The 18,297-nt window shown below is 43.6% G+C and overlaps 1 protein-coding gene across 1 annotated transcript; it reads left to right on the top strand.

Annotated features, from left to right (window-relative positions):
• The first annotated feature begins 1,774 nt into the window (after positions 1-1,774).
• On the top strand, positions 1,775-17,870 carry LOC144511718 (lumican-like). The gene is made up of 4 exons (XM_078241942.1): positions 1,775-1,970; positions 8,153-8,716; positions 16,400-16,717; positions 17,866-17,870. Exons 1-4 carry the CDS (start codon positions 1,775-1,777, stop codon positions 17,868-17,870), a joined length of 1,083 nt encoding a protein of 360 aa, XP_078098068.1.
• Positions 17,871-18,297: the final 427 nt, after the last annotated feature.

Below are 18,297 nucleotides of genomic sequence, written 5' to 3'. Positions count from 1 at the left end.
GGGCTGGTGTTACACCTTCATATATATTACACTGCAGCACAGGAACAGGCCCTTCGGCCCTCCAAGCCTGCACTTACCATGCTGCCCGACTTAACTAAAACCCCCTACCCTTCCGGGGACCATATCCCCCTATTCCCATCCTATTCATGTATTTGTCAAGACGCCCCTTAAAAGTCACTACTGTATCCGCTTCCACTACCTCCCCCGGCAATGAGTTCCAGGCACACACTACTCTCTGTGTAAAAAATCTGCCTCGCACATCTCCTTTAAACCTAGCCCCTTGCACCTTAAACCTGTGCCCCCCTAGTAATTGACTCTTCCACCCTGGGAAAAAGAATTATTATTTGGCAGGGTAAAACATACTCGCTGTAACTAAAGAATTAATATTCAACAGGGTAAGGATTACTCGCTGTGTAGCTGGAGAATAAATATACAGCAGGGTCATAGTTACTCACTGTGTCACTACAGAATTAATATTCAGCAGGGTAAGGATTACTAGCTGTGTAACTGAAGAATTAATATTCACCAGGCTGAGGATTAATCACTGTGTAACTACAGAATTAATATCCAGCAGGGTAGGAGTTACTCGCTGTAAAATTGGAGAATTAATATTCAGCAGCGTAAGAGGTACTCACTGTATAACTACAGAATTAATATTCAGCAGGGTAAGAGGTACTCGCTGTGTAACTACAGAATGACTATTCAGCAGGGTAAGAGGTACTCACTGTATGACTACAGAATGACTATTCAGCAGGGTAAGAGGTACTCACTGTATGACTACAGAATGACTATTCAGCAGGGTAAGAGGTACTCACTGTATAACTACAGAATGACTATTCAGCAGGGTAAGAGGTACTCGCTGTGTAACTACAGAATGACTATTCAGCAGGGTAAGAGTTACTCGCTGTGTAACTACGGAATTAATATTCAGCAGGGTAAGAGGTACTCGCTGTGTAACTACGGAATGACTATTCAGCAGGGTAAGAGGTACTCGCTGTATAACTACAGAATGACTATTCAGCAGGGTAAGAGTTACTCGCTGTGTAACTACGGAATTAATATTCAGCAGGGTAAGAGGTACTCGCTGTGTAACTACAGAATGACTATTCAGCAGGGTAAGAGGTACTCACTGTATGACTACAGAATGACTATTCAGCAGGGTAAGAGGTACTCACTGTATGACTACAGAATGACTATTCAGCAGGGTAAGAGGTACTCACTGTATAACTACAGAATGACTATTCAGCAGGGTAAGAGGTACTCGCTGTGTAACTACAGAATGACTATTCAGCAGGGTAAGAGTTACTCGCTGTGTAACTACGGAATTAATATTCAGCAGGGTAAGAGGTACTCGCTGTGTAACTACGGAATGACTATTCAGCAGGGTAAGAGGTACTCGCTGTATAACTACAGAATGACTATTCAGCAGGGTAAGAGTTACTCGCTGTGTAACTACAGAATTAATATTCAGCAGGGTAAGAGGTACTCGCTGTGTAACTACAGAATGACTATTCAGCAGGGTAAGAGGTACTCGCTGTATAACTACGGAATGACTATTCAGCAGGGTAAGAGGTACTCACTGTATAACTACAGAATGACTATTCAGCAGGGTAAGAGGTACTCACTGTATAACTACGGAATGACTATTCAGCAGGGTAAGAGGTACTCGCTGTGTAACTACGGAATGACTATTCAGCAGGGTAAGAGGTACTCACTGTGTAACTACGGAATTAATATTCAGCAGGGTAAGAGGTACTCGCTGTGTAACTACGGAATGACTATTCAGCAGGGTAAGAGGTACTCGCTGTATAACTACGGAATGACTATTCAGCAGGGTAAGAGGTACTCACTGTATAACTACGGAATGACTATTCAGCAGGGTAAGAGGTACTCGCTGTATAACTACGGCATGACTATTCAGCAGGGTAAGAGGTACTCACTGTATGACTACAGAATGACTATTCAGCAGGGTAAGAGGTACTCACTGTGTAACTACGGAATGACTATTCAGCAGGGTAAGAGGTACTCACTGTATAACTACTCTATCAGTAAAATAACATTGGGCATTACAATGTTACCAGTTACATATCTCAATCATTGACATCCATCATAGCCCTTCAACTAAAGGTGAAGTTTACTCTCCAACACATCAGGTCAACATCTGAATAACTGGAACGGGAACCAGTAAATTAAACACAGAAATAGTTTGACAACATGACTATTGTGATTCACCTGTTCCAGGCCCTCAGTAGATATGCTTTCTCACATATTTCTCAAATCTAAAGCCTTTGGATTCGGGACAATGCTGGATCTAAAGATCCACAAAGATCTAGCGGTCCCTGTGGATTTCCCCTTGAAATACAAAGGATTATATCTGATACAAGGTGGGGATACAGACCATTTGACCAGCCTGCTCCATACTGCTCTTTAAGTCTTTATTGTCATCTGTTTGATTTGGCACCAAGGGCTGGACTTTGCCCCATGTGGGAAAATACATGGGGGCAGGTGTGAAAATCTGCACTACCAGAAGTGGGATGGGGGGAGGAGCAGTCAGAAGGCAGGTAGGCAGCCAATTGAGGTAACTTAATTAATCTTAATTGGCCATTTCCAGAAGCCAACTGAATCCAGCTACAACATCAGGCACTAAACCAGCTGCCTTAAGGTGGCAGCCTGGCTGCTGAGCAGGGCTCAAATACTCCTGGCAGGTTTTGAGGTTTTCCCCACCTGCCTGTGAGATGCTGCAGCCTAAACTGCCCTGTGGAGGGGTTCCCATCACAACGCTTGCCTGGCTGCTGAGGCCATTCTGTCATTAAAAAATTTGAAGGTTGCAGCGAGGGTGTCTCATGTTGGAGACACTTCCCCTCCCCCAGCTAAACTGCAAACTGCCTCTCCCGAGCAAGAGGGCCTTCTATTGGCATTCCAGCTTCAGGAGCCCATTCACTATCCTTAACTGGATAACGAGATCACCCTCTGGTCACGACTCGAGCAATTCAGGAAAAATCATTATTGGGTAATTGTTTCCCACTGAGCATGGGATTCTAACTCCCATTTGATGTTGACATGGGGGTTCCATGGGGGAGTCCAAAACTCTGACCCAATTTGAAAGGATCTCCAGGTGTCTAGCACAGCATTAGAGGCCAATCACATTGAAGAAGTCTCACAACACCAGGTTAAAGTTCAACAGGTTTATTTGGTATCACAAGCTTTCGGAGCGCTGCTCCTTGAAGAAGCAGCGCTCCAAAAGCTTGAGATACCAAATAAACCTGTTGGACTTTAACCTGGTGTTGTGAGACCACTTACTGTGCCCACGCCAGTCCAATGCTGGCATCTCCACATCAAGTATTTTCAGAAGCAACAAATAAAGTTTGTTTATGAATTAGGCAGTGGCTCAGGCAGTACAGCGGGCAGAAAATGTTATACAAATACTGAATGCATCCTTTTTGAATTGGAATGTCAGTGCTTATCTTAAATTTCATAAGCAGCCGGGACGCCCAGATCTGGATTATGCATCCAGGGTTTGGAACCCATACTTTCAGAGAGATATACAGCTTATAGAAAGAGTGCAAGGACATGTTACCAGGATAATGGAAGGCATGAGGGGAATACTGTGTGAGGAGCGTTTAAGAATTCTTGGATTACAATCTTTAAGAAGACTGATTTTTCTTTTTTTTTATAAAAACCCTACAGTACAGAAAGAGGCCATTCGGCCCATCGAGTCTGCACCGACCACAATCCCACCCAGGCCCTACCCCCATATCCCCACATATTTTACCCACTAATCTAAGCATCCCAGGACACTAAGGGGCAATTTTAGCATGGCCAATCAACCTAACCCGCACATCTTTGGACTGTGGGAGGAAACCAGAGCACCCGGAGGAAACCCACGCAGACACAAGGAGAATGTGCAAACTCCACACAGACAGTGACCCAAGCCAGGAATCAAACCCAGGTCCCTGGAGCTGTGAAGCAGCAGTGCTAACCACTGTGCCACCGTGCCGCCGGTACTTTTAGTTCGGCTTAGTTCAACTTTTAGTTGAAGTTTATAAATTGATACTTGGCCAAACTGTCTCTAAGCCTGAAAAGCTCTTTCCTCGCAATTACAGTATCTTGTGTGGTCATTGGTATAAACTACACAAATTTGGTCCAAGTCTTGATATTCACATTTATTTTTCATAAAGAACTGTTGATATTTTGAATGCTTTGGCTGATTTTGTTGTCAATGCTGACCATGTAGTGACTTTTAGAAAACCTTTCAAAACAGAGGGCGTGACCTTATGAAAAAAATTCTAAGGCTTCACCTCCACTCAGGTCCCACCTCCTTGGCACTGCCCCAGCACAGTTATGGTGCCTGGTGGGTAGTGCCAGGGTGCCCAGTGCTCAATGGGCAGTGCCAGAGTGCCAACTGGATAGTGTCATGTGGCTTAGTGCACACTGCCAGGCTGGCAGTGTCCCAAGGGCACTGACCCTGACCACCCAGGGAGCTTCAATGGCCTCTGATCCCCCAACAAGGCCATCATGAGTGGTCTCCGCTGTTGGAGACCAGCTGTGATTCTTGCCAGTATGAAACTCGACCGACTAGGGGTAAAGTATAACTGAGCCCGGATGATAATGCTTAAGACTCACTAATGGCATGTAAAGCATGCCATTAATATCTAAATCAGCACCATGCCCTTTTGCTAGCAAAGAAGGACCGGTAAGATTCTGTGAGCTGAGAAAACAGGTGTGAAGCCAATCTTACAGCAAACTTACAACCTCACCTCACCAAGCAATGGGTGTGATGAGGTCGTAAGATCACACCCATAGGGTGGGATTTTCCTCCTCCTTCACGGTGTGTTTCGTGGCAGCAGGAGGCCGGTGCTCACGGGCGGTGGGATCTTATGGTCCTGCCTTTGTCAATGGGGATTGCCGTTGCCAGGAAACCTGTGGCATGGATCCATTGTTGGTGGGACCGCAAGATCCTGTCGGTGTAAACGGCAGCAAGATGTCGTCGATTGCGTAATTTCTATGTACGTATGGACTGGTGTTGTTTCTCTTGTTTTGAATAATGTGCTTTGCCCTGCATGGTAATAATGATAAATAAACAAACAAACCTAGAAGTAAAAAGCATGGAATCCCTTTGCTGCATTACAGATAGCTATTTTACAAATCAGTGATTGGAACATACACAGGGGGATTAAGGTAGAAACTAAAATATCACAAACAAACTTTAAATATAATCTTAAAATGTGAATTTTATAATAGTGAAGGAATTTCACATTCAACAAATATAAAATTACTCTTTTGGGGTCAGTGAGGCTGTTTAGCATCAATCATGAACTTAGTTTGCTGTTAAAATCCCAGTCACACTTTAATGGGGCATAACTGTTTCCAAGGTTATCGCAGCAAGACTAATAAGGTAGGTGTGGGAATTCTTGTCAATGTAGTGATTTCTAATTGATTGCATTCACGGGTGGACCTCAATAGCTCACCCTCTCGAGAAGGGTAGAATCACTGACAGCAGCTACTGGATTTCCGTGTTTAACTGCACATATGTGAACTCCAGAATTTGTTGCCACTTTCGGAGGAGCAATGATGGTCATCATTCATAGAAAATCATAGAAACCCTACAGTGCAGAAACAGGCCATTCGGCCCATCGACCCTGCACCGACAACAATCCCACCCAGACCCTACCCCTGTGACACCACGTATTTACTCTGCTAGTCTTTTCTTTGACACTAAGGGGCAATTTAGCATGGCCCATCAACCTAACCTGCACACCTTTGGATTGTGGGAGGAAACCGGAGCACCCAGAGGAAACCCACGCAGACACGGGGAGAACGTGCAAACTCTGCACAGATATTCACCCAAGGCCAGAATTGAACCCAGGTCCCTGGCGCTGTGAGGTAGCAGTGCTAACCATTGTGCCACCATGCCGCCAATAGATATTATCGCAAAATCCAGGCCAGATAGATACTGGGATTGTGGGTCTTAACAGAAAGTTAATGAGTAACTCTGGTGTAAAAATGAATCACAAATGTTTGCAGATATGTCCAAATTTCTCCTGCCAATCATCTTCATATTTACAACACTATTAGAGCCACTAAATTCAGTTTGCCATACTAGCAGACATCTACTATATTCTTATCAAAGAATGGTTACAGCACAGAAGGGGGGCATTCGGTCCATTGGGGGTCTGTGCTGGGTCTCTGCCAGAACAATTCAGCAAGTTTCGGACTGCCACCCTTTCCCCATTGCCCTGCAAATGTTCTGTCTTCAGGTGTTTATCCACTTCCCTTTAGAAATAAAACTACCTCTCGGGCATTGCATTCCGAATCCTATTCCTAAAAATGTCTTTCTATAAGATCATAAGAAATAGGAACAGGAGTAGGCCATTGATTGCGTGGGTTTCCTCCAGGTGCTCTGGTTTCCTCCTACAATCCAAAGATGCGCAGGTTAGATTGATTGGCCATGCTAAATGGCTCCTTAGTGTCAGGGAAGATTAGCAGGGTAAATATGTGGGGTTATAGGGATAGGGCCTGGCTGGGATTGTTGTCAGCGCAGGCTCGATGGCCGCCCGAATGGCCTGTTTCTGCACTGTAGGGTGAATATTGGGAGGATGTTTCCATTCGTGGGAGAATGTTGGACCAGAGGGCATAGTCTCAGAATGAGGGGTTGCTCATTTAAGATGGATTTGAGGAAAAACTTCTTCTCTCAGAGAATTCTTTACCCCAGGAAGCTGTGAAGACTGAGTCCTTGAACATTTTCAAGGCTGTGAATGATAGATTTTTAATCCATGTCTAACCCCTCCTAAGAATCTTGCATGTTTCAATCATATCACCCCTCATTCTTCTGAACTCCAACCTATTTTGGCAGTCTGTCCATAACTGAGCTGGTCCTATTTTACACCCTCATGTTGCAATTTTTTCTAGAAATTTCTGGAAGCTGCCCTGATGGTTCAACCAGTTTATCCAGTGAGTAGCTGATCCAACCTTTGATCCATCCCAAGTCCGCATTGAGTTTTGTCAGCCCATGCAATGACTAAGATATTACAATAGGTTTTGGGCTACTGAGGGGAAAATCATTTCAGCTTAATATCCAGTGCCCCATGCTGGGAATATATTTAACTGGATGTCACTTGAGGACAGCAGCCTCTCATGATCCACATGACCAAAGTGATCTACTGACACTCCCTATATGAAAGGTCCCAAATAAATAATGGTGACTTGAGAGAGTTGCTGTGCCTCAACCAACAACCTCAGAATTCACATCCGAGGAGAAAATGGGCAGCACAGTGGATGGCACCGCTGCCTCAAAGCGCCAGGGATCCAGGTTCGATTCTGGACTTGGGTCACTGCCTGTGTAGAGTTTGTATGTTCTCCCCGTGTCTGCATGGATTTCCTCAGGGTGCTCTTGTTTCCTCCGACACTCCAAAGATGTGCAGGTTAGGTGAATTAACCATGGTAAATACGCAGGGTTATGGGTAACAGTGGGGGTAGGCCTGGATAAGATGGTAATCCGGTGCAGTCTCGATAGGCCAAATCTCCTCCTCCTGCACTGTAGGAATTCTATGGGAATGGGGAAAAGTAAAGATAGTTGTGATTTAAGTTTGGATTCAGAAATAAAGCCACAGAATACAGAAGTGAATATGCTTTGCTAAATATTTATAAAACACTGGTTACAACACAGCTGGAGTAGAATCGGCAAGCAGATGCCACAGATTTAAGGCGATTGCCAATGGAACTGGTGGCTTAGCTCTCGTTCCATGAGACAAAAAGGAATGTGAACAGTGAGTTGTTACAATCTGGAATGCACTGCCTGAGAGCGTAGTGAAACCAGATTCAATAACAACTTCCAGAGTGGATATTAGATAAGTATCTAAAGGAGGAAATGTTGACAGGGCTTTCGGGAATGAGCAGGGGAATAGAACGAATTGGATAGATCTTTCAACGCAATGGGTGGAATGGTTTCCTACGTGATTTGTCATTCGCTGATTCTATGTTGCATCACATTCTTATAACAGTTGCATGAAAGTAAACAGCATTTCTCCTTTGCAGAACTGCAATATCTCCGAGCATCTCTTCCAAGGACCTGTAGAACCTGCGCATTTTATAGAAATGGACACCAGTTTTATTCACACCCTAATAACTTTAGTGTCCACTGTACATTGTGCAGGTGATTATTCTGACTATGGCGGGATACCAGTTTTGTTTGGCGACGAGAGGGGAGATCCCACAGTGTTGTCACTCAGAGGAAGAATCACTTCCGACTACTTCAGATCCTTTGGTGTTGAAGATTGTCCTTTGGAATGTGACTGTCTGAACCACTGGCCCACCGCGATGTATTGCGATAACAGGGCACTGTTGCACATGCCATTGACATTGCCATTTAGAACTCAGTATTTGTACCTCCAAGGCAATTGTATCAAACACCTTCCTGAAGGGGTCCTCAAGAACATGACTGCCCTAAAATGGGTGATCTTGGACAGAAACAGAATTCGAAGTAAAAATATTGGAAAAGGCGTGTTCGGCAGTCTTAACCAACTCGAGAATCTGTACATGAATTACAATAACTTGATAGATATACCAGCACCATTGCCCAGCAGCTTAAGGGAGCTGAGACTTGCACACAACAGAATTACAAAGCTCTCCCAAGAATCATTTGAAAACCTGAAGAATTTAGTGACGTTGCTTCTTCCTCGCAACCGACTGACTACGATCAACGGAGGGGATTTGAAAGGTAAAATTAATTTGTTTAACATTAATTTATCACAGCACTTGTTTAACTTTATTTATTAGTGTGACAATTAGGCTAACATTAACACTGCAATGAAGTTATTGTGAAAATCCCCTAGTCACCACACTTCTGTTCGGGTACAATCTCAAGCCAAAGAGACGATCCTTTAAAACAGAGATGAGGAGGAATTTCTTCAGCCAGAGAGTGGTGAATCTGTGGAACTCTTTGCCGCACTAGACTGTGCAGGCCAGGTCATTGAGTGTTTTTAAGACAGAGTTTTTAAGACAGAGTTCTTGATTAATAAGGGGATTGGGGATTATGGGGAAAAGGCAGGAAAATGGAGATGAGAAAGGTATCAGGCATGATTGAATGGCGAAGCAGACTCGATAGGAGCCTAATTCTGCTCCTATGTCTTATGGGTACACTGAGGGAGAATTTTGGATCTTGGGAGGAAACCAGAGAATCCAGAGGAAACCCATGCAGACATGGGGAGAACGTGCCAACTCCCCACAGACAATGACCCAAGCCAAGCCCTTGGCTCTGTGAGGCAGCATTGCTAACCATTGCACCACCTTGCCATTCCCACACTTAATTGCTTACTTCATGCTTAAAAAGCTTTAGAAATTATCTTCATGAGCGAATGGATTTTTCCAACAAACTTGCTCTTAGAATTGTTCTCATTAAAAATGGACTCTCCCCTTGCTATGGATTAATTCAAATGAATTAGATAAGCAATACATCTTAAACAGAATACAATGCAAGCAGCCTGTATTTCTCTAACAAGAGGATGCTGGAAAATCTCAGCAGATCTGGCAGCACCCGTAGGCGGAGAGAAAGCAGAGCCAATACCCCGAGACTCTTTGGCTATTCATCAGAATCTTTATCAGATCCGAAAGCACAACCCAGAGGGCATTTAAGATGGACTAGGGCACAGAGACACACATGGAGTTGTTTGGGTAGATGACAAAAAGCTTGATCAAAGAGGTATGTAGCAGAGAGGCTTAGTGATGGAATTCTAGGTGGAGCGATTAAAATCAGGAATGATCAAAAGGCTAGACTTAGAGGAGTTTGGAGACCTTGGAGGATGGTGGGGACGGAACAGATCGGGAGGGGCAAAGCCAGGGAGGAATTTGAAAACAAAGATGAGCATTTTAAAATGGACGCCTCACTTAACTGAAAGGCAGCAGAGGTCAGCCAGCGCAGGGGTAATGATAGAAACCCTACAGTGCAGAAGGAGGCCATTCGGCCCATCGAGTCTGCACCGACCACAATCCCACCCTGGCCCTACCCCCACATATTTACCCACTAATCCCTCTCACATCTTAGGACTCTAAGGGGCAATTTTTAACCTGGCCAATCAACCTAACCTGCACACCTTTGGACTGTGGGAGGAAACCGGAGCACCTGGAGGAAACCCACGCAGACACGAGGAGAATGTGCAAACTCCACACAGACAGTGACCCAAGCTGGGAATCGAACCCGGGACCCTGGAGCTGTGAAGCAGCAGTGCTAACCACTGTGCTACCGTGCCGCCGGGTAATGGGTGATCAGGATTGGTGTGATCCAGGATATGGGCAGTGAGTTTTAGGTGACCTCAAAGTTACAGAAGGTAGAAGCTGGAAAGCCAAGACTACATTCTGCACTCTCTTGTTTCCTTCTCAATGAATGGTATGCTTTATCTGTATAGTGCACAAGAAACAATACTTTTCACTGTATGTTAATACATGTGACAATAATAAATCAAATCAAATCAAATAATCATTTCAGCACCTGGGATTTCAAAAATGCTATAATCAAGCACCAAACTACTTCACAGGGATCTGAGATAGCACACAAATTTAAAGTTAGTCACCATCACTGCAAACCCAAATGCAAATAAACGTAAAAAGTGGCAGCATCAGGGCGGCACGGTGGCACAGTGGTTAGCACTGCTGCTTCACAGTGTCAGAAACCCGGGTTCAATTCCGGCCTCGGGTCACTGTCTGTGTGGAGTTTGCACATTCTCCCGGTGTCTGCGTGGGTTTCCTCCGGGTGCTCCGGTTTCCACCCACAGTGCAAAGATGTGCGGGTTAGGTGGATTGGCCATGTTAAATTGCCCCTTAGTGTCAGGGGGACTAGCTAGGATAAATGCATGAGGTTATGGGGATGGGGCTTGGGTGGGATTGTGGTCAGTGCAGATTCGATGGGCCGAATGACTTCCTTCTGCACTGTAGGGATTCTATGATTCCATGATTAGGGCTGGGAGCAAGGTGAGCTGATTGAGTAGAGAGTGGGAGAGGACAGAATAGAATTGCAGTCACAGCAAGAAACACTAGTAAAATCTTTTATGATGCAGACAGGGGCTTGGAACTGTAGCAGCAAAAGTAAAAGAATAAAGTGGTTGAATTCAGCTGAACATAAATGCGGCATTTAAATATTCTGAAATGCCATGAGGCCTTGTTAACACAGTTGATCATGATCCAACTATGCTACCATTACATTTGCTGCAGCACAGGACAGGTTTGGATTTCTTCAATGCTCTATTTTGACACTATAACTAATTTTCTATCTGCGAATCTTGTGCACTTTGAATCAGCCTTTTCCAATCTACCTGTTTATTCTTTGCTGCTCGGCCTCTTTCCAATCACTAACTTATTCTAGAAGGTTCTTTGTTGGACTCTGCTTGACTAGGTTATTCTTGGCTTTCTGTTCTATCAGAGAACTAATTCAACGCATACCAGGGTATTCTGCATTCTTGGCAAGTAAGCACCAACCAAGGAGCTTTTGCTTCTCAATTTGGCTTACGAACAGCAGTTTTGTTCTTTTTCTGACTTTCTTGCTTTCACACATTGTGTGTACAGCTGATGTTGAGCATTTTGAAGAGAGAATTTATGTCAATCATGGCAGGATTTTCTACGTAGACTTTACCATTGTCCAGAATTCAGTTGCCATATGGCCCAGTGGATAAACTGTTGCTGTTGTCTGGTCTGATCTTTATTTTGCAGTACGCTTTGCTATTTTGCAAACTTTATTTGGTTTGTCAAAATGCGGTACCCATTTTGCCATCTTTAGCTGTTGAATTTCTTCCAATATAGTACTTGCTGCATATGGTATATATACAATAGATGGAGATCTATGTTGCACCTCTCTAAGCCTACTGCTGAAATTAATAGCATCCGCTCCAACAGTCATGACTTCCTTTCTCCAGAGTTATTTTTAGTCCAACTCGTTATCCAATTTGTTAATGACGTCTGTTTTTCCTTATATTTCTGGCAATTATACAAAACAACATAAAATCGATCTCACCTAGTGGTTTCTTCCCATAATTTCTCTTTGCTTACACACAACATGTCGCCTCTGACCACTCAAAATGTCAGACACATCACTGCTTTAATTTTAATCACCCTTTGACCTAATTTCCAAATGAACAAATTATTCCATTCCAATATAGAGTTCTTTAATGATACTTTCCTTTCCAAGGAAACCTCTATTAGTGTGAAATTACTACAGCATAAATCCTCCTAGATTATGAAAGTGTTCTAAAAAAATGATGTTAATAAGGAAGTTGATATGTTGTTTGTTCTTAGTTTTGCTAAGTTCTGAAAAAAAAGCTCAGTGACAAGACTGAGTTGATTACTGAATAATGAGACAGATTACAAGCAAGTGCGTCACTTTAGACTACTGGGAACAGACTGGAGCTAAGGAAAAATAATATTTAGACTTAGATGGCTTTTCCAGCATGTTAATATAATTAGGATTACAGATCATTGTCCAAATGGAGCCTATTGATGAACAATATTTGCCTGTTTCCTTTTCAATTCTCCTATTTTTGTTTTCTTCCTCCCCTTTCTGAAGGGCATGGCCTGTGCTAGATCATAGTTTCAACAGCAGCAGTAGCTCTCCGTATCTTGTCCAAATGACCACTCTATATGTCGAAGACTAGACAGTGGGTGGGATTTACCAGCCTCACAGCCGCTAATTTCTCTGTGGCTGGAGGCGGTGTGCCGTTCGCCGGTGGCGGGATTCTCTGATTCTGCTGCTGTCAAAGGATTTCAAATTGAAACCACCCCATGCCGCCAGGACAGGCCGGTACAGTGGCACAATGGGTAGCCCTGCTGCCTCACAGCACCAGTGACCCGGGTTCAATTCCGGCTTCAGGTCAGTGTCTGTGTGGATTTTGCATGTTCTCCGCCTGTCTGCATGGGTTTCCTCCGGGTGCTGCAGTTTCCTCCCATGCTCCAAAGATGTGCGGGTTAGGTTGATTAGCCATGCTAAATTGCCCCTTACTATCAGGGTTTTAGGAGGGTAAATGTGTGGGGTTACGTGGATAGGGCCTGGGTGGGATTGTTGGCAGTGCAGTCTTGATGGGCTGAATGGCCTCCTTCTGTACTGTAGGGATTCTATGAAACCCGTGAGTGGGGGTGTGTTGCCACTTAGTAATCACTGGCTACCCAAGATTGGAGGCTCTAGTGATTTGAACCTCTGCTCATCACATCCATCCACAAAGACTTGTAATAAATGTCATCAGTAGTGGGAGCCATTGGTGATTTTGTTTTGACAGTGTGGCTAGAATTTTACCGCCTCGTCTGCCCGAGGCTCGTAAGATCCCGCCCGAGGCCAATGGAGAATGCCGTTCTGCGAGCCTTGCCCGCCCCGTTTCTGGAGGAGGCAAGGCAGTAAAATTCGGCCTGTGCCTCCGTCATATTACTCTTGTTCGAGTCACAAAGTTATAGGTTCAAACGCCACTCTAGGACTTGGGTTAGGTAATCTAATCTGACGCTTCAGTGCAGTACAGAGGAAATGTTGCATTGTCAGAGGTGCTATCGCTTGGATAAGAACTATCTAGGTGGATGTAGAATATCCTACAATATCATTTGAAGAAGTGCAGGGAGCTTTCTACTGATGTTTGATCTGACATTTATCCTTCTACCAATAAGAAAAATCAACTTTGTCTTTTGTCCCAATTGTTGTTTGTGAAAGCTTTTGGCGTCGTCATTGGCTGCCCAAATATTTACGTAACAATGGTGGCTTCCCTTGAATGGAAGTTATTAATCCAGTTAAATCTATAGTACTTTGGGATGTCTGCAAGTGTGATAAGGTGATCTATTTATGCAAGCTTTTTTCTTTCATTCCTTCCTCGCCCAGTGATACAGTGACAGAGGTTTTCAGCATTCCAGCTGTTGCTCAATTGAAATTGGCTAAACAAGGGATAGAATATTCTCGGTCTGTGTAGTTTAACACCAAACTTTTAGCCGCAGGGAACTAGATACTTGATTGACATTTCTAAAAGCAAGGCACATGATTTAAGGCAAGATAGCAGTTGAGGGAAATCCCATCATTACTTCGTATTTACCATTGGTATCCTACATTTTCTTTTACTTCTGGAGATTCACTTCTTTTCAGAAGGTAATTAGATTAGGGCTTCCTCCACATCTCAAAAGATTTTATCTATTGAATGGATGGGCCTTACAAGGAGTGAAGGTCCCAATTCTAATTATAGGCTTGTGCAAATGACCATGGTAGGCTTCAGAGCAACAGGATTGGGAATGGGACATTGCCCAGGATTCCCACAACAGATTCTTATCCAGCAAGCCTTGATGGAAATGTATGTGCACGCATCATCAAGTGGAGACAGAACTGGGTTCAAGTGTGCTTTCCTCCATTTTCAAACAACTTAATAAAATTTATTCATATGAGCGAGCTGCCACGAAGTGCCTGACATTTATCGGGCTGTAATAAAAATAGAAAATGCTGGAAAAACTCAGCTGGTCCAACAGCATCCGTGGAAAGAGGAACAGTTCCCATTCCAATGCAATTCTTCTTCAGAACTGAAAGGAGGCAGAAATGTGGCCGGAATTTTCCGGTCTTGCACGCCCCGCTACCATTAACAGGGAACAGAGAACTTGGCACTTAGCCAAAACTCCATTCACTGCAGCGGGACTGGAGAATCCCAGCCACGGGCAAGGTCAGAGAATTTGACCCAATGAGTTTTATGCTGTTGAAAAAGAGGGGGTGGTCATGTGCTGCTAAAGCGAAGGCCAGGGATAGGTTAGCGGCTAGAAGAGAGTAAATTACTAAGACGCCAAGGAACAAAATGCAAAGAGAATGGGAATGGTATTAGGAAAGGAACAAAACATTAGGTCTAAAATAAGTGTCAATTGCAGAATGAACACCAATATGGTGTGAAAGTGAAGCATTGAGAACTCCAGGTGCTATTCTTCCAACTTGCACTGGGATATTGCAGCAGACCATGGACAGAAATATGATAATTAGAACAATGTGACACATTGAAATGGTAAATGACCAGGAGGTTGAGGTCATGCTCGCCGACACGAGCAAAGGTGTTCTGAAAAGCAGTCACCCAGTTTGCATTTGGTCTCCCCAGTGTATGGGGTGGTGGGGGTGGGGGTTCATTTTGAGCAGCAAATACAGTAGGCTGGATTGAAGGAAGGACAAATAAATCACTGTTTCATGGGACTACGTCCAGGTCAGGTGTGGAGGAGAGTCAGTAAAAAAGAGAATTGTTAGGAAACCAAGGGTAGTTTTAAGGGATTTATATTTGTATTGACATTGTTTTAAGTGGGGTTAATTTAATGTTTCTATGGATGGAAGGGTAAAACCTAAAGTTAGATTGTTGCTGGACAAAGGTGTTTGTATGTGTGGGGGTTGGTTAGGTTCAAAATGTGTTCCTATTGTCCTTAGAAAGGGCTACGGTATGAAGAGTAAATAGAGATAGCAGTCATTGCTTTGCAATTGGAGACAATTTTAAGGGGAGAAAACTTTTGAGTTTTAGTTTTAGCTAGATATATTGCAGATAGGAGACAGGACACCGGGGAGTGAATATCTCTCAACTCTGCCAGAAGAAATGCTGGACAGAATGGGAGCTGCAAAGAGGCAAACTTCCCAAAGAACCAGTTACAGTCCAGATAACCAGGGGATTAGGACAACAAGAATGTCTTAAGGCAACTGATGTTAAGAGAACAGAAACCAAGGCATTGTTTAGAAGAAGTCAAGGAAGGGTAAACAAAGTGTTCTGAATTCAAGAGACAATTGCACTAACAAGATTTAAAGTGGGGCAACAGGCTTCAGAAGTAAATCAAGTGTTTGATGCCATTTTACTGGAGTCTGGGAATTGAGAGTTAAAGCAATTGTCAACAGTCTGTACAACAATCAAGACATAGGAATACTAAAGGGGTTGGTGTATAAATGGAGCAGAAGCTTTGTTTAAAGTATCATTTGGAAAACCTGGACTGGAGTTTGGAAAGCAAACCATTAAAGGAATGCATTATTGTGAGAGGAAATTTTAAAATGTGTTTTTGGGAATGGAGCTTGGAAATTTTCATGTGACAACCATCTGAGGGGATTCTGAGGAGAAATCCACAAACATTCACTTGGGGTAGAGAACAGTATATTTGGGACAGTGTATTTGAACACAGTCATCCTGTGTGTTTAAAGGGACTTTATGTTAATGAGACAATTGTAGTTTAAGATGTACTTTGTAATCTGTGTTAACCCTAAAACCAGGACGGGGTGGCATGGTGAAACAGTGGTTAGCACTGCTGTCTCACAAGTTCAATTCTGGCCTTGGGTGACTATCTATGTGGAGTTTGCACGTTCCCTCCGTGTCTATGTAGGTTTCCTCCGGGTGCTCCGATTTTCTCCCACAGTTTAAAGATGTGTAATATATTTATTTTTCTACCATTACAGGATTGAAGTCAGTTATTCATCTGGATCTGAGTTATAATCAGCTGTCTGTGTTCCCCAAGAATCTTCCGGTTACAATCCAGCAACTCTATTGTACCAACAACCTTTTTGAAACCCTTCCAGAGGATTGTTTTTCACAGTTTCAACAACTCCTTTACTTGCGATTGAGCCACAACAAGCTTACCAACAAGGGTCTAGCTCCAAACAGTTTCAACCTCTCCACCTTGATTGAACTGGGTCTGTCCCATAATAACTTCAACTCCATTCCACACGTCCATAAAAACCTTCAATACCTCTACATGGAAGCCAATCAAATCAATGGTAAGAAACTTACACACGGTTCAAAATTCCTTTGCATTTCCTTACACCACCATTTTGAGAGAAGTTCAGCGAAGACTCTGTTGTCTCAGTATATTAAATGTAAAAATCCTCATTCGTGTCCTTCTGTTGCTGCAATTCTGCAATTTTATTCTGGGCCTGTTTGTCTGATCAACATAGCAAGGTATTTGCTACCTTCGAATCATTGTGTAGAAGAGACCATTCGACCTATCGAGTCTGCACCAACTCTCTGACAGGGTATCTTATCCAGGCCCACTCCCCCCGTCCTATCCACGTAAGCCCACAAATTTACCACGAACCTATACATCTTGGGACAATAAGGGGCAATTTAGCATGGCCAAGCCACCTAACCTGCTTTGGACTGTGGGAGGAAACCACAGCACCCAAGGAAACCCATGCAGGGGAATGTGGAAACTCCACAATGGCAGTCACCCAAGGCCGGAATTGAACGCGGATCCCTGGAGCTGTGAGGCAGCAGTGCTAACCACTGTGCCACCATGCCGCCCTTAATCCTATTGTCTGGAATCCTCCCCATAATCATCCACCTTTCCAATTCTAATCTTGACCTTTTAAAAATCTTTCCAACCCCCCATTTGTTTGGAATAAAGTCTCAAATCTCCCCCTCTATCGTTCACTGTCTATTTTTTTACTCCGTGTTAATCACCTAAAATGGAATTCAGGAGAAACCTCTTTATGCAGGGAATGGTTAGAAAGCGGACTTTGCTACCACAAGGAATACTTCAAGTGAAGAGTCTAGATGGATTTAAGGAAAAAATGGGATAAACACGAGGAGAGAAGAATAGCAGCAAAAGGGCTAGATGAACAAGAGTGGGATAGTTCAGTCGGACAGCATGGTCAGTGCAAGCTGGAGGGCTGAAGGGTCTGTTCCTGTGCTGTAATTTTCTTTACTCTCTTTGTTATTTGAGCTTTGTGAAGCGCATAAACACTGGTGGGTGTGATGACGGACCCTTTAAGGGCAACACAGCAGAGTGTGGGTCACCTGGCATGGGTGACCAATCAAGACTCAGAGTGTGGAATCACCCAATGGTGAGGAAAGCTCCGAAGCAGGGGCATTTTGGAGAATTGACTACAGTATAATTCTTATTAATAAATACCTTTTGTGTTCACAGAATGAAGTCTGTGGAAGTGCATCTCTACATCAGGCCATATTGGGCCAAATAGCCTGTTGCATTGTTGTAAATAATATGCATTATCTTGGTTCATCCCTGAGTACTCCAGATCCCAAAACCAATTTCTACAAAAAAACAAACCCTTCCACAAAGTTGGAAGATATCAGAGAAGATTTTGGCGATTTGGTAGAGGTATCCAAAATCATGAGGGAGCTGGACAGAGTAGATAGGGAGAAACTATTTCCCTTACCCATAGAGTCGAGAAATAGAGGACACTGATATAAGATGATCGGCGGAAAAATTACCAGTGGCATGAAGTATACCTACTTTAAGCATCATGGTTAGGGAATGGAATGCACTGTCTGAGTGTGTGGTGGAGGCAGATTCAATTGCTGTTTTCAAGACAGTTGAATAGGAACCTAAAGAGAAAGA

The sequence above is a fragment of the Mustelus asterias genome, chromosome 25, assembly GCF_964213995.1.
Source record: "Mustelus asterias chromosome 25, sMusAst1.hap1.1, whole genome shotgun sequence".
NCBI lineage: Eukaryota > Metazoa > Chordata > Chondrichthyes > Carcharhiniformes > Triakidae > Mustelus > Mustelus asterias.
Note: the sequence above shows the minus strand (reverse complement) of the source record. Positions and strands in the feature narration are given on the sequence as shown.

Coding starts and splice junctions, on each gene's coding strand:
- LOC144511718 (XM_078241942.1), top strand. CDS start 1,775: ATGACTATTCAGCAGGGTAAGAGGTACTCGCTGTATAACTACGGAATG. Junction 1,971..8,152: donor CAGAATGACTATTCAGCAGG/GTAAGAGGTACT, acceptor TACATTGTGCAG/GTGATTATTCTGACTATGGC. Junction 8,717..16,399: donor CAACGGAGGGGATTTGAAAG/GTAAAATTAATT, acceptor CTACCATTACAG/GATTGAAGTCAGTTATTCAT.